The 16,943-nt window shown below is 37.2% G+C and overlaps 1 protein-coding gene and 1 long non-coding RNA gene across 2 annotated transcripts in view; both read left to right on the top strand.

Moving 5' to 3' along the window:
• The window catches only part of ESR1 (estrogen receptor 1), a 178,834-nt gene that overhangs the window by 5,309 nt on the left and 156,582 nt on the right, over positions 1 to 16,943 (top strand). The window contains exon 2 of the mRNA XM_072333319.1: positions 16,779 to 16,852. Within this exon, the coding sequence (XP_072189420.1) occupies positions 16,779 to 16,852 (74 nt within the window). The remainder of the gene's footprint in view (positions 1 to 16,778; positions 16,853 to 16,943) is intronic.
• Positions 4,657 to 7,261, top strand: LOC140250544 (uncharacterized). The gene is made up of 3 exons (XR_011903202.1): positions 4,657 to 4,721; positions 5,994 to 6,052; positions 7,149 to 7,261. It is a non-coding gene; the product is annotated as an uncharacterized lncRNA (long non-coding RNA).

Below are 16,943 nucleotides of genomic sequence, written 5' to 3'. Positions count from 1 at the left end.
GTTAAAAACAAACAAAAAAAAGAAATGTTTTTCATGCAGCAGACAGGAAATTCCTCTCAGATGATACTATGTATAATTTAGGTGTGATAGTTTACATGTATTCAAGGGCAAGTTGATAAATACGTGGAAAAGAGATCCACTCAGGGTTGGTAGACAGATAAAGCAGATCCATTTCAGGAAATACTGCATCTGCTTCTCACTAGTGACAGAGATCAGACACTAGAAGAAACAGACCAGCTCTCTAAACTAAGGAATTCATTATATTGCTGTACTGCTACCAGAAACCAAAGCAGTTTCCCAACATGCATTTTTACCAGAAGTTTGAAAGGAATTTTTATTTTTATTTTTATTTTTATTTTTATTTTTATTTTATTTATTTATTTTTTTTTTTACTTGAGTAGAAATACTCTTTCATCTTCCAGAGGGGAACCTCTGTGCATTTTTAATTCGGGATTTCTTTTGACCTTCTTTCAGGAGTTATTTTAGGGTGCAAGTTTTTGGGCAATTAATGATGGGCATAAAATGGAATTAAAAATAGTAACTATCACTGTTATTCTGTGGGAAGAAAAAGAACAAGGTTACTGCTTCAAAAACAGAGTTAATATTGGGTTTCAAGAAGTAGCAAAAAGTATGTGTAGAAAATTAGAAGAAACCGAATAGGGTAAAATCCCAAGCATGCCAGTTTGCGTAAGCGTTATTGAAACAGAAGGCAGCATTACAGAGTTAGGTGCAACCATAATGCATGTACCACACGCTTGGCTTCTACTCTGTTTGCTCAGAAAGATTGAACTCTGAAGAGTGATTAAGTGAATGTATCTCTCTTTGCTGGTTAGTATCTTTTATAATTTGAAATGAGGCTATATCTTTGCATATACATTGATTGATGAAAAGTGCAACAATATTAAGATTAACTTTCTAAGTGAAGGCTGGGAACTGAAACAACATTCTAAGAAATCAACCACCTCCCCACCAAATAAAGAAAAACCATGAAAAAGCTCGAACCCTTACTTAGCAAGTTATGTCTGAATGGTGCACCAATGGAAGACATAGAATTTGCATTGGGGTCAGTGGCATGCAACATTACCAAAAAGACATCTGTGTCTCAGTCCTTGGAAAAGAGCACTTTAAAGCATTTGCCTCCTGCACTCGTTAAGCTTGATGATGGATATGGGGGAGTTGCATAGAAAGGCTCTTAAAAAAAGCAGAGAAAGTAATTATTGTGTCAGTGAAAATACAAAGAGAGTAGTAAATCATTCAAAGGAGCAGCCTTTTCTCTCTCTGCCATAAAGGACTAACAGGCTGGGGCTGTCATACAGCACGCGGTAGAATATTCAGACAGAATTTGTGTAAAAGAGTCTATTTTTAAATTCAGGACAGAAGACAGAGCCCAGAATGACTCTTTCTTAGCAATCAGATAAGAGGAAGATTGTTCACGGTTATATGGAGGCTGTGGGAGCTTTCAGATTTAGAACTCAAGGTCCTAGAAGCAGCAAAGCTGCTCTACAGAGTGAGTTATAGTCTAATCCAGGCAGTAACAGGATTAGACACTATTTATTTGTAAATTGGTTTATTTAAATTAGCTTTTTAAAAAATCAGCTTCATAATAAAAATAGGTTCCTATGCTATGTTTTCTATGTTTGGTTAAGGAATAATGCAGTACTTCATTGAACAAACAAAAGAAATTAAGAGATGACCATCTATTTCAGATTTTTGGTACCTTTGGACATATTTTCCATAGATTTGATTGTTTTTAAGTGTTTGACATGCTCTGGATTTAGAAGCCCGAAGACATTATCTTATGACTGATTTGGAAGACTTCTTCAGAGTCAGAAATTATTCATTAATTCACAAGGATTATTCCTATCTTTTCGTTTTAATTTAACCCCACCCCTTATTATTCTTCCCACCACATTAAATGTATTTTCTTCTTCCTTGGCACCTTTTACATTCCTGACCACCGAAGCAATCTTAACACTCAGCCAAAACAGATTTTGTGAGGTGTTATACCTTTCAAAAAGCTCAAAAAGGGTTGCCCAGAATTAATGTGATATCTTGATGTCCCAAAGTCCTTAAGATAGTACCCTCTCACTTGTAGATGTCTGCAAGGTAACATGTTTCTCCAGTTTCTTACTACGTCTGAAAAGATCACATCCTTCCCCTCACAAGCTCAACATCCAGGAGAGAAGTGATGCCTGAGCTGAAGAGGAGCATGCTAACACATGCACTGACAGCTTCTCTTTGCCATCTGCCTCTCAATTCAACTGTTCTTAGGTTGGCTAATTTCTTATAGATATCTTAGTAGCATGGACTTTCAGTTCACTTTCTATAGTTGATCCAGTAGAGGTCCTCGACAAGGCATTCTAATAATGCTTAAGTGGCCAGTTTCTCCTTCTGATGTGGCTCCCTGTGCACAGCCAGTGCTGTCAGACACACAGATTCTGCTCCTTAGGTAGAAGAGGATGCTGTCCTGGTTTCCTTCCTCCCCGTCCCATTGTTTTCTCCTGAAAACATTCACAATTTGTGGTAAGCAGGTGGTAACCATGGGCAAGCTGTGCTGAATCATTTCTAGACCAAAGGCTGGAGAATTTGAGATATTTTTGCCAGCAAGTAAGTGGTATTTTAAGGGGTTAGTGCATGGTTTGCGGGTTCAAAGAGGAACGTGACTACACAGTGGGAAAACTGCAACATCTGATTATGTCCACAAAGGATTTAAAACTGTTTTGAACCTTATCCTATTACAGATTGCATTCTGCATCCTTTGCGGGTTTTGAATGGTTAGAACAATGTAACTATAGAGAACCACTTAATTTGGCAATGTTGCTATCCAGGTCAGCTGATATTAATTTTTTAAATTACGATTCGTATAAGACATCAAATGTCTTTCATTCTGTCACATGCTTAATGTATTCCCTTCTTTCACTATTTTTTTTTTTTAAATAAATGGTTTTCTGTCAAGCTTTTTCTAAGTTCATACTCTTTGATTCACACAAACTCATTGCTAGCCAGTAAATATTTTTTTTTAGTATTTGTTCCATTCCTTGTAGAACAATAAAGATAAACTTACAGGAAGATTAACAGAAACACTCTCTGGCTTTTTTTTTTTTCTTTTCCTTTTGGACTGGAGTACTTTACTCCCTTTTATCCTTTCCTCTGGTCTCTCCCTAGATATTAATAACTTTTTAAAAAGATTGGCAGCCCTTCTCCACAAGATAATTCTTAGAATTTACTGTGGGATTCATTGTCTGTACTCTTGTACAGATGTTATAAAATTTCCACTTACCTCCAGCCAGAGGACAAAAGAGCCCTGGAAAAAAGAGTTTCTAAATCCTTGGGGAAGCTGAGATCCAATACTGGTTTTGAGATCAACACAGCTGATTACTGCAGACCCAACTCTTCTGCTGAATATCAGATAGAGAGTCATTATCCCTCACTGTAGCTAGAAGGCCAGAAGCAGATCTAGTGTCTTCATGCTGAACTGCTTGATACCAGGCATTTAAATATGTCTAATGACCGAAGTCATTCAGAACGTCTTGAACTTTGTCAGAATCATTGTTTTACTATTTTTAGTTTTCAAGGTGCATCAGGCCCAGTGTTCTCAGATGTAGGGTTTGACTAATGGGTGGTCCTGTGTGGGGCCAGGAGTTGGACTCAGTGACTGATCCTTGTGGGTCCTAACCAACTAAGATTCTGTGATTTATGGGATCAAGTTCCCTGTTCCATCAGAGACGACCTAGTACTTTGCATTTGCTTTCAGTAATCTGAAAGTACTAACATCTGTGAAGTGATCAAAATCTGTGCACGATAACCAATTTTTACATCTTCCAGGTTTATGTCCCCATCTCTGATGAACAGGTGTGATCACATCAGTGTGATGAGCAGAAATAATGGTGAGGATTTTCAGTGATGTGCCAAAAAAAAAAAAAAAAAAAAAAAAAGACTTTTTGAACTACCCTGATGCAAGACTAATAAGACAAAGTTTTATTTTGCTAGCTGAAGCTGCAGCTTGGGTACAAGCTATCTCTAATTGTTGTTGGTTAACATCATCCTCAGTTACTAATGGATTTGAAAATTCTTTTCTTCTTACCTGTTATGAAGATGCATCATTCTACTTTTTCTCCTGAGCTGTTTCTTCTTTTTTTTTTTTTTTTTTTTTTCCCCTAATTATCGGTATTATCTTTTCCAGTTCGTTGTAACGATAACAACAAAAAAATGTCCTTAATCCCAGCAATAAGTGTTAACTTTTTTTTTTAGTACTCACCTGCATGTTCCTCTCTATGCAATTAATTCTTTCCTCCATCACTATTTTCTGGTGTTCTCAGTGGGTGCGCAAGGAAGGGGAGGAGCCTAACAAACACTGAATTCTACTTCAGCTCTTTCTATTTTGTCCAAAATCTTGGCACACTTATCATTAATGATTGACCATCGACTCCAAATAAACAGAGCTAAAACGTAACTTTTTTCATATGTCATATAGGAGACTGTTAACCACAGCCTGAACCTCTGATTAGCCATCTGAGGCAAGTGTCAGGTCAGCTGTGGGAGCACAGGTGAAGGTAATCCAGCTGTACTCCTGGAAGGGGTAGAGCTTGTTTCCACCTCTCCTAGACTTCATTTAAGGGTTGACCACCATGATGGCAGCATCTCTTTTGGAGATTGCTCCTTTGCGGAGTTTGGGTGACCAACCTCAGCATTCTCCATCTAGATTGAAGGTCTCAGAATTGGTGAGTTTTTCCTATAGATAACTTTTGGTTATCTATTATATCACCATTCTTGTATTATACCCTGCTGTACATATGTCCTTTCCTCTTCTCCACTCATCATCTTTACTTCCTTTTTTGATCACTGTGAGCAATACTCTTATCCTTTGTGTTGTTCAGGCATATGTATCAGCATTGGTTTGGATGTCCTTGCTGTTGTGAAGTCTAACTCTGAATTGTGAAATATTATTAAATCCTTTAATTAAAAATAAAATTAATGATAATAGGAGATTAAATTAATCCCTAATTTTATCTGGGCTGTAGTACTGGACTGTAAAGGGATTTTTCATCTGGATGATGATTTATGCTTCAAGAGAGTCCTTCCAGTGAAGGACTTCCTTGTTTTCAATGAAATGCAGAAATCACTAGGTTATGTTTGCTTTGGGAAGGGTCTTAAAATGTTTTCTCCTTTGAGACTTAAGCCTAAGCAGCAAAGTGTGGATTTAATTGCTCTTTCTGTGGCCCAGAAATGAAAAAATAAATGGTGGGACATCATGATTGCACAGGGCCTGGATGAGCTGCTAGAGGTGCAAACACTGTTTGGGGAATGCTGTGAAAGGAGGACTTGAGCACATGTTGGGGTGACAGAAGCAGGGAAAAAATACTTGCTGGGTTAACTTTGCTTTCCTCATCCTGAGAGGCCTTGAAGAGGGGATGAAACAGTTCAGGCCAGAGGAGATGTGGGATGAGAAATGATTTCAATCTGTTCTCCAGGCTACTAACTCTGGAGTAAAACCAAATAAGTGAATGTGGTGGAAGGAAAACAAAATGTTTGTGTTGGAAAGGCAATGAAGAGGACAGTGAGTAGACTAGGGGCTTGAGGAATACAGTTTGGGATCAAATCTGAGACAGGTGACTGAGAGGTATGGTGACTTGAAGGTAGATAGGACTTCTGGCAAGGAGCAGACATGAAGAATGCTGCATGAGGAACTACCACATGATATTAATGCAAGTTGAACAACATGGCGATTTCGTCATTAAAAAAACAAACAGACCACCAAACACAGTCATATGATTACTTTACACAAACTTCTCCTCAGAAATGCAGAGAAAAGCTGGAAAGTTTTGCTCAAAAGGAAATACGTATATGTGTGTGTGTGTATATGAAATATATATATATTTAAAAACATATACACACAAAATATATTAAAAAAATATCAAGCCACCACTCCAAACCCAGGCCATGTCTTTATGTGAACTAAGACCTTGTTTTTTTCTGATATTTGGGATTAGCAGATTGGTGAAAAAAGCTGGAAGCAGGAAGAATGCATGTTTGTTTGAAATAGAAGTTTGAGGTAAGAAATATGCTTGAAAGGAAGCAAATGGGGCATAAGGACACAGTTACATCATCTGACTGTGTTTGCTGAGATGCATTCATCTTGCTCTTTGCTGAAATCTTTGGCCTGCATGATAACTCAGCCTCTCCCTCTTTTCCTTAAACCTTTCTTTCTCCTATTAATTTATTAATCTATTAGTACTTATAAAGTTTATTACACCATTTTTCTTCAATTCACCTTTATTTCAGACACAGATGTCTGAACAAGGATTGCTTCCTTTCTGAGGAGCAATGCATACTTCAGACACAAAGTTCAAAGAATGTTCTTGGCTTGTATGTGAAAGAACCATTCATCTGCTGCTACTGCTTAAATAGTGCACAAGTTTAGAAGTTGGTTTGCATGTCCCCATAAATTTGTCAATATCTTGCTGTTTATTTTTCTGAGGCCTCATAATACTCTTTCTTGAACTTATAATTTTTTTTCTTTATTATTTTTTTTTTTTTTACTTTGGGGAAGAGTTTTTATTTATTTAAAAAGAGTAGAATTGAAAATTAAAGCCAGTTCTTTTTGTTATTTTCCATCTTACATATCTTAGTGTTGTACTTTTCTCTCTTGTTACAAAAAGATTTACATATATTGTTTATTATTAAAAAGTGTGCTTTTACAAATAAACTTACTGATAGTTTGTGCTATATTGTCCTGAAACTGATTAAGAACTGGGCAGAAGATCTTTGTTTTAATTATATTCCGTATTTCTCAGTTTTTCGCTTTTTGTAGCTTTTTCTCAGGAGTATGTTTACTGAAAATGCAGCATGTTAAACTGAGAGAGCTGAGAGAAGGAAGTCTTTGGATTTCTGTTCCCTTTCCTTGAATAACCTTTGTGATTGCATACACATTTTTATGTGGCTTACAGGCTTCATCTGGCTCACAAAGTCTCTGTACATGAAAACAGTTGGATATTGAATAAGCATAGGGAGAAATGCTGTGGGTGCTTACCTTCTCCTGCTCGCATATAGACATTTACATAGCATTGAAAACTTTCTGCTGGGCAGTTGTTGGTTCAGCACAGCCTCCCCTGTCAACTGACTGATGGCCTTTATTTCTCTAAATACAGCAGGCAGAATTTGCTCCCCAGCACTACTTCTGTAGGTGACTCATATTTGAAGGTTGCAGTTGCCTGGAACATTGCTTTTATCCAACTGGAGACCTACTTTCCTGGGAACCAAGCTCTCAGATGTATGTGGGGTAAGATCAGCAATTGGTAGTCAGAGGGAAAATGAACTACGCAATTTCAGTCTTCCCAGATGGTGGATGTGATAGAAAACTTTTGTGGCATCATCTGGCTGCCAGTAAGACCAGTAAGATGTGACAAACAGAGACTAACTTGAGCAATGAGAACATGTTTTTTCTTAGGAGTTTATTCTGCAGTCCTGGACCAGCTGTATAGAAACTTAATCCCTTGTGCATTTAGCTTTCCTTTTTCCACTTGTACCCCAAAAGCAGAGATTTTTTTTTTTTATTTTTTTTTTTTTATTTTTTTTTTTTTTAATATATCCAGCACACAGAGCACTGGGCCTGTGGAAGACAGACTTCAAACTTTATTTATGTTCATGGTTGTCTGTGTTACTGAACAGATGGGGAGCAGGTGAAAGCTGGCAATGTTGTTTGAAGATTCAAGAATGCAGCTGTGTACTGGTTCCTGGCTACTTATGCTCATTTAACTTCATGCTATTTAGGAAGAAAGTTGTTCCCTCAGCTGTGTTTCTGGACAATGCTATATATTTTCTCTGTTAATGCTTTACTCATGGTAGTCATAGGAATTTCTGCTTTCAGGGGTGAGGTTGAATTTTTTGGTTGATTGGCCTCATGGTTTGTGGAATTAGTCTGTGTACTATAGCATCTGTGCCAGGTGCATCAGGGCTCATCCCATTTTCTCAAGAGGCTATCAGTAATCACTGAGAGGCAACAACAAGGGGTCTTCTGGTCAAATTTAGATTAAACAAATCTAAAATGTTGAATTAACACAAATGTAAATGAAATTTTGAAAGGAGATGAGAATTAAGAGAAGGAAAAGAACTTTCCTTTTTTACTCTTTACTCAGTTCCTCCACTGAAAATCTAGGTAACACATTTTTCTCCATCAGTCCTCTTACTAGTCTTTGTGTGCAGACTCTCTTATTGAGCACCCTACTTCCATGACACAGAAATATGAGGGCTGCTCTGAATGTAGTGCCTCCTATTTAATTCTGTTGGCCCACAGTCTGTTGGCCCAAGTGGATGTCGGTGGTATGGCAGTAGAGGTTGAACCTTCCTGACAGTATTATGTTATTAGTATTTTGTTGCTATGTGACAGATGGCACCAAAGGGGCAGTCTGACAAAATAGCATCTGATATGGAACTGTTTATGAAGAAATGGTGTGCCACTGAATTACTCCATGTGGAAAAAATAGCATCCACTGACATTCCTCAATGCTTGCTGAACATTTCTGGAGACCAAACAGTGGATGTGAGCACAGTGAGGTGATGAGTGGTATGTTGCAAAGACAATGCCATCACAGCAGAGTGAAACAGTGGGTCACCTCTGCTGGTGCAGATTTTTGAGTGCATATGCAGGTTCACATTCATTACTGGTGAAAATGCATAGCTAATGGTGGTGTCTGTTAAAAAATATTGGTTTGTAGATGAGATTTTGCTCTATCAGTGTTATTGTACCCTTTGTATCTCCTGTGCTTTTTGTGGAAATAAGAGTCATTACTTTTGGAGCAACCTATGTAATAAGGCTGAAATTATATGAATATGGAGTAGGAGAGGCAGTATGTACCTTAGTGCTGATGGGAAGAGGTATGGGTTGCTGCTGAAAACTAGATCTCAGCAGGGATAACTGAATGTCCCAGGTGGGTGAGGCCAGAAGTTCAACCTGCCAAGGTTTCTGGCTGCTATGCCCATCTTGTCCTGACTGTGAAGGCAGGGAAACTCATATCGAGGGCCAGTACCAGTCAGTGACTGACTGAGATGACTTCTGTAAAGATCATCTCACTGTACATTTTTCAAGTTGATGGCATGCATACTGTAGTATGAAACATTTCCTTACTGTGCCTGATCTGCAGTCCCACTGTATCTAGTATTAGCTAGATGGTACAATTAGAAATGGATGACATTTTTGGGAAAAAATATGGGGTTCCTCAAGAAATATTTACAAAATTAAGCCCAGTTCCACGATATTTTTCCCCATTAAAAATGAAAAATATATATATATTTAAATTGTGGTTTTTTTCATGATAAAATATTTTTTTGATAGAAAACTATTATTTTACATCTCTATATATATTTAAACACGAAGACTTCCTTTTTCGAGTATTTGACACTAGCCATTTCCCTTCTGTCAAACAAGATGTTTATGACGATCTGTTAGTAGTTTTTTTCTCACGCTCTTCAGCACTTTCATGTGTTCATAATTAAATGAAAAGTTGGAAGGACTTGGAGCAGAGTGGCTGGAAGACTATGTAAAGGAAATAGACCTGGGGGTGTTGGTCAATGCTTGGCTGAACATGAGCTGGCAGGGTGCCCAGGTGGCCAAGAAGGCCAATGGCATACTGGCTTTTATTGGAAAGACTGCAGCTAGCAGGAGCAGGGAAGTGATTTTTCCTCTGTACTCATGCATACCTGATGAGGCCACACCTTCTGTACTATGTTCAGTTTTGGGCCCCTTGCTATAAGAAAGACATTAGGGACCTGGAGCATGTCCAGAGAAGGGCCGTGAAGCTGGTGAGGGTTCTGGAGCACAACTCTGAAGAGCAGCTGAGGGAACTTGGAGTATTTAGTCAGGAGAAGAGGAGGCTCATGGGAGAACTTACAACTTTTTACAACTGCCTGAAGGGAGGTTGTGGCAAAGTGGGGGTCATGTTCTTCTCCTGGAAAACTAGTGAAAGAACTAGAGGGAATGGCCTTGAGCTGCACCATAGGAAGTTCAGGTTGGATATTAGGAAAAGCTTCTCTGAAAGAATGGTCAGGTACTAGAATGGGCTGCCCAGGGAGGTGGTGGAGTCACAATCCTGGGAGGTGTTCAAGAAACACTTGGTTATTGTACTAAGGAACACTGTTTAATGGGCAGTATTGGTGGCATATGGGATGGTTGGACTACATGAGCTTAGAAGCTTTTTCCAACCTTAGTGGTTCTATGATTCTATGAAAAGTGAGAGCAAAGGAGAGAAGGGGAATTTCTTTTTTTTTTTTTTTTTTTCCTCATAAATTTCTCCTGATGATCATCTAATCCATTCCTTTTCCATCCCTTTTGATTTTTTTTTTTTTTTTAAATTAATTTCCATGTCACAGAAAACCATAAAAAGAAATAGTTACTGTCTTTCCTTGACTTCACTAAGCTTTTATTCATTTCAGGAATTACCCACAAAATTTAAATGATATCTGTTATTAAATTTTGCTACTAAAGTAAGAAGGCAGGGATAATCAATTTTGATCTTTATTTAAGCTTCAACTGGAAAAGATTGTGAGAGCAAATTTAGTTTTCTGTTTTGTATTCACTGGTTTGTATGAATTAGCTGGGCATTCTGATACTTGCTTAATTTAAGATATTATTAAATCTCTTAAAATGTGGTTATTGTTTTCTTATTGCTTGACAAACCACTCACTTTTTGGGTTGAAATGTGTTCTTGAATCCTAGAAACATGACTTTTTTCTTTCTTCCTTTCTTATTAGAAAATGAGATGAAAAATATATTGTGAAGGAGAAAAAATAAACAATAACAAGTATTTGCATTTTACTCCTATATGTCTGAGGAAGAAATTCTCTAAGGTAAAAGATTAAGAGCTAACCCCTACCAGTTTTAGTCACTGTGTAGTCTTTACAGATTGGTTTTGTTTAGGCTCTCTGATCTTAAAAATTACAGTCATGCATATTGTATTTTCTATGGGATCTTTTTGTGAAACTTTCAAGTTTTTCACTAAAGATGGATAATCTGTGTGAGCGTGTAGCTTGCTTAGGGTACATCTATACTGTACTGAAATCTGGGATCGCAGACTCTAAGTAATTTTAAATTGCTGGACCACACGCAGTTGTGGCAGCATACAGTGTACTTGTAATGAAGCAGATTTTGTAATTTGTGTTGAATGTTTTTGTCACTGTGTTTGCAATTTGACCAATGCCTTATCTGAATAATACTTCAAATATGTCTACACAGCTGTAGTGACAATCAGGAAACTCAGCCTTCTACAGGTAACAACATAACAAATATAATGATTACCAGAAAGCAATAGACTGTTAATACATCCCTGTGAACTTTGTATCTCCTTTGTTTCCCTCCTTACATTTTCTCTTTTTCCAAGTTTTTTGTGTTTATGCGTGCTCTCCAGCTGTACATATGCACCTATAATATGCGTTGTGTTCTTCAGTGTCTGCCAATTCCTTAATTGTATTTACCACTGAGTTTCTGAGCTCTGAAAATTTCTTTTGATTAGAGGTGGCTTATATACTGTGTAGGTATTGAAACAGTTGAAAAGGACTCCTTGCTTTATTACTACTAGCCTGTCACTCATTACATGTCTGGTTTTGTCAGGATGTTAACAATGCTTCTTCACTCCAGACAGTTCTTAGTCTTAGAAAGAATACATGTACACAATGATAGCATCAAATTTAATGGAGATGGATCTTCTTCGTATACAATTTTTTTATCCAGTCTAGGCTCATGCAATGGAATGCATATATTTTAAATTGTCACTTTCTCAAATATATTTTTAATATCTCATAGAAATAAAAGCATTCAGTGTCAACTGTTTTATGAATGTTAATGAAGCTCTAAATCAACTCTGTAATGTACATTTCCAGCAAAGCATTTTACTTGCTAAACTCTGTAGACTTTCTCTCTCTGTATCACTTCAAGAGGTCATACGATGGTAGCTTTATGACAACCAGATTTATTCCGTCTGTGCCTGATTGCATCTTCGGATGTTGAAGTACCCCCAATAAATAATAGTCACTTGTGTCTTTCAACCAGATAGGCTGCTGGGATTTTTCCATTATATAACAGAAACAGTAAAAGAATTTCTAGATTCACTAAATCAAATAAGATTGCATTTTCTGGGGCATCAGTTTAATGCTAGGAAAAGTTTGCAAAGTTTGTGCCTAATTATGTTCCTGTGAGAAACAAGGAAGTTGATTCCAGTTTGCAGTGAAGTCTGGCTGTAGCGGAAAAAAATTATATAGTGGGACACTTCAGATATTAAATCCATACAGTATAAATCATTCAGATTCACCTAGCTCAGATGACTTTGGTATTCATGAACTTGATGTTAGGAGGAAAAAAAAAACAAAACAAAACTATCTATGTATACAAAGTTTCTGGATACTCTTGGGTTTGTTATAAAGCCCATTGCAGGTAAAAAGGAATCTGTCCAGTGCATTAAATTGACTTTGTGTACCTTGATGCTCTACAGCTGTTACAAGAAAATTAATTTGTTTAAAATTTTGATTTATATCACTTTTAATGTTATGTTTCTAGGAATTAACTTATTCATGTAAATCTGACCTTTATTGAGCAGATGGTGATAATGATGCCAATGAGTTTGTTACTGAAGAGTGTATGGGAAATGTGAGGCCCAAATTACATATTTGATATTGATAACAGATGTGTTTTATTGGAAAAAACCCTGTTTCAGCCTGAGATTTTCTGTGAAAGTTTCAATGCTTCTGAACACTGTCTCGATTCTTAGTTGTCCAGCTGTTTGGTTCATACTTATACTCTTAAGTTTATATTTTTCTGAACAAAATTTTTGTTCTGTATTAAAGGCTAAATTCCAGTTGCACAGAATTTAAATTGATTACTAATGTTAGGTAACAGAGAAGAAGTTGATGAGGACTTCTTTTTATTTATTTTTTTAAACAGACTGAATTTGTTTAATCAATCCAGCAAAATGGCTCATGGAGTTGAATTGTATGAAAATAACCCAAAGCTAAGCCTCACCTACACAAAATGGCATGAATATCTTTTACTTAATTTGTTTTAAATGAAAATGCTTATGTATCAGTCTTCAAAAATAATAGGACTTTTAGGTCTGACCAACTTTACAATATTTGTTACAGTAGATTGTAGTTGTGACATATTCATAACTGGGATGGCAGATGTCATATAAAGCTATATAACCCTAGGTTTTTCATCTTTTTCCCATTTCTTAGAGGATGTAAGGCATGCATAAAACTGGCTTATCTATTATCTATCTATTGAGAATATTATCTGTAAGCTGGTGGTGGAGTTATTGTCTCGGATTTGTGAAATATTATATATAAACAGATCAGGAAATGCCTAGTATTTCCATGCTTTTTCTCACTTGCAGCACAAAATTTGTGTTGATGTTTCTTTTAGGGATTGTTTCATTTGGTAGGATGAGAATTGAGAATGAATTTTAAACAAGGAGAAAAGAATCCTTTTGTAGAAGCAGCCATCTCTAGAGTAGGAGATACAGATAAACCGTTCAAGCAAATTAAATTGGCAAAACTGTTCTGCACACTGTTTTAATAGTATTCTTTAGCCATGAACTGGTTTTTGGAAAATCAGAATGTACCATAATGTTCATTATAGTATGAGATTGTCAAACATGTTTGCCTCTGTCACACTTCCAGTAGAAATTTTATGAAATAATAGGTCTATATTGAGAGTTATTTGAGTAAATAAATATTCAATTTGATATTGAAATGCAAATTTCTCATTTGATGAATGTACATGGGCAGTGCACTAATATCTGTGTCCATCTATGCTAATACATGGGAGGAGGAGGTTTGTAGAGTTACAGACCTTGTGCCATGGTTCCAGCTGTGCAAGCAGATGTTCTGCTTTGTTTCTGATTTCCTTCTCACTGTATTTGTCTCCAGGATTTACTGGCATTCTTTCATGTTTTTCACCTAAGGCTCTGTACTCTTGTAGATGATGTGCTGCTTCTTTTCTATGCTTTTTGCCTCAAAGGGGAGTGTGTATCTTTTCCCCCATTTGTTCCTTTAGTCACTTGATTTACTGTCTTAGCCTATATGTTAGTTTTGCATATATTTCTGTCTATTAAGTTATTTATAGTGGAATGCTGCAGTATTTCTTCCTCTATATCTTCTGCAGCTTTCATAATTTCAAACTGGAAAGTGCAATTTGGAAAAAATATGGTATAAAATATCTAAAACAGTATAAGACTGACCACAAAGGTGGACGCTGTGACAATACTCTCAGAAGGGCATTAACACGTATCTTAACATTCTCTTGACAGATGGTAAAACCTTCCAGCAGTAAAACATTACATTTAAAGATGACATAAGGGATGACTTTTCATCCAGGCATCTTAGATCAGTGAAGAGTATGTAATTGTAACCAGCTTTCTCGGAGAGTGCTTTAGTGGGCATGGTGATGATAGATTGATTGTTGGAGTAGAATATCTTAGTGGGTTTTTCCTTAATGATTCTATAAGCCACTGTTCATAGAATCACAGAATCATAGAATGACTCAGGTTGAAAAAGACCTTAAATATCATTGAGTCCAACCATGACCTAACCATAGTACCCTAACTAACAACCCTCCGCTAAATTATGTCCCTGAGCAACACATTCAAATGGTTCTTAAACATCCAGGGATGGTGACTAGGCCACCTCCCTGGGGAGCCTATTCCAGTGCTTAACAACCCTCTCTGTAAAGAAGTGTTTCCTGATATCCAACCTAAACGTACCCTGAAGCAACTTGAGGCCATTTCCCCTTGTCGTTTCACCAGTGAGAAGAGACCAACCCCACTTTTGCTGTAATCATAATACTTTTTGTGCAACCTGTCCCAGTGTGTCACCACCCTCTGAGTGGAAAAACTTCCTTCTAATATCTAACCTGAATTTCCCCTGTCTTAGTTTTAAACCATTCTCCCTTCTCCTATCACTGTCAACCCATGTAAATAGCCATTGCCCCTCCTGTCTATATGCTCCCTTCAAGTACTGAAAGGCCACAGTGAAGTCTCCACAGAGTCTTCTTTAAGCTAAACAAGCCCAGTTCCCTCAACCTTATTCCATAAAAGAGGTTCTCCAGCCTCTCATCATCTTTGTGGCCCTCCTCTGGAGCCGTTCCAAGAGCTCTGCATCTTTGCTGTGCTGGGAGCCTCAGGCCTGGATGCAGTACTTCAGAGCTGAGTAGAAGGGGACAGTCACTTCCCTCTCCCTGCTGGCCACTCCTTCTTTAATGCAGTCCAGCTTATAGTTGGCATTCTGGGCTGCAAACACATTCTTCTGGCTCATGTCCTGCTTCTTGTCCACAAGGAAGTATATGTATGTGTATGTTGATACAAAAGTATAGTTTTGAGGGAAAAATTAAGATTCTAGTATTAAGGAGAACCACCTTGGTGTTAATTCAATAAAATGAGAATAATTGAGTTCACTGGCTTTTCTTTGTCTTATTTCAACCTTTATTGCACAGAGGGAGTCTACTGTGAACAGCTTTGCATTGTGTTCTCTACTGTTTTAATAATAAAAACAAACACCTGGATGTCTGAGCATCGAGATAGGTTGCCTTGAAAGGTTGTAGAGTCTTCTTCCCTGGAAATCTTTAAAAGTCATCTAGACACAGTCATGGGTAATGAGCTGTAGGGGACTCTGAGGAAGAAGGTGGGACTGGATAACCTCCAGAGATCCCTTCCAACCTCAACCATTGTGTCCATCATATGACTCTGTGCAAAGCCCTTGTAAGCCATTGCATTCAAAGGGCAAACTTATTTTGCTTATAATTGCAAGACTGAATTTGAGTAGAACAAGAAGTTATTTCCCATCCTTGTTTTATTAATCTGAACAACATATTTATTTTATTTTTCCTTGATTGCTACATACTGCTGTTTGCATCTTTCAGTAACTTTTCCTTCAGTAATAACTATCCTGATGTTAATTAGAAATTACTAAATACTTGACATAATATAAATCATAGAATTAGATCAATGTGATTACTAGTAAATCTGATAAACTAGTAAATGGTGACAGTGGTAACTGTTACCAAAGGTAATGTGCATTTCCTGTAATCCAAACATCATTACTGTGCTGGAACTATTTCTAGAAGCTTTACAAAACTGGAAAAGCAATTTTCTGATACAGAGAAATAAATAGCAACTTCAAAATCAGGCAATATTATAGCACTGTATATGGTATATTTAGTCACAAATTAATCTGTGCAGCCTTTGCCTTCGGTTCTTTGAGCCTTAGAATTTGCAGGTTTATGGTGCATACTTTAATAGTGTATAGCTCTGCAACTGCATTACTTGTAAAAGAATCAAAAGCAATCTTGTAGTGTGTTTACAGCTTTTCTAATTACTTGAAGAGCATATGCTTTTTTTTCTTTTTTTTTTTTTTTTTAAATTGCTTTCCTTCCAGACACAACCAACCATAAAGATCTCTGATGAAAAAGTTTCAGCAGTGCCTGTTTATTTTTAAATGTAACAGATTAGACTTTCTCATAACGTCTGACAACTTGTTGAGATTTATTAGAGCAGTTACTGTGTTTAGTTACGTATAGACATGGACTGAGATTTATTGCAGAAAACACTTCCCGTGTGCTGAACGGGGGACTGGTGCCAGTCTGCACGGCACAAGGCAGTGTGTTTTCAATACAGGATAAATTTCCATCTAGATTTATCACCTTTCACTGCTAAGGGCGTGTTATTACTCCCGTGATACGTGTTTTCTTGCAAATGTGCTTCTGGTTCAGTTTCCTTGCTACTGAGACTTTTCTATTTTAGTTCCCTGGGTCACGTGATCCTTCCAGCCAGTGAGAGCACTGCCGAAGTAATGGCAACAACCTTCTGGGATAAATGTAAGTGACAAAAAACTCCTAGCTTTTGCTAGTTTCTGTCCCTCACACCCACTTTTAAATGCTGCTTATACCCAAAGCTTTGCTGGGAGCA

Source organism: Excalfactoria chinensis, chromosome 3, assembly GCF_039878825.1.
Source record: "Excalfactoria chinensis isolate bCotChi1 chromosome 3, bCotChi1.hap2, whole genome shotgun sequence".
In the NCBI taxonomy this organism is placed as follows: Eukaryota; Metazoa; Chordata; class Aves; order Galliformes; family Phasianidae; genus Excalfactoria; species Excalfactoria chinensis.
This window is presented reverse-complemented; position numbering and strand designations above follow the sequence as displayed.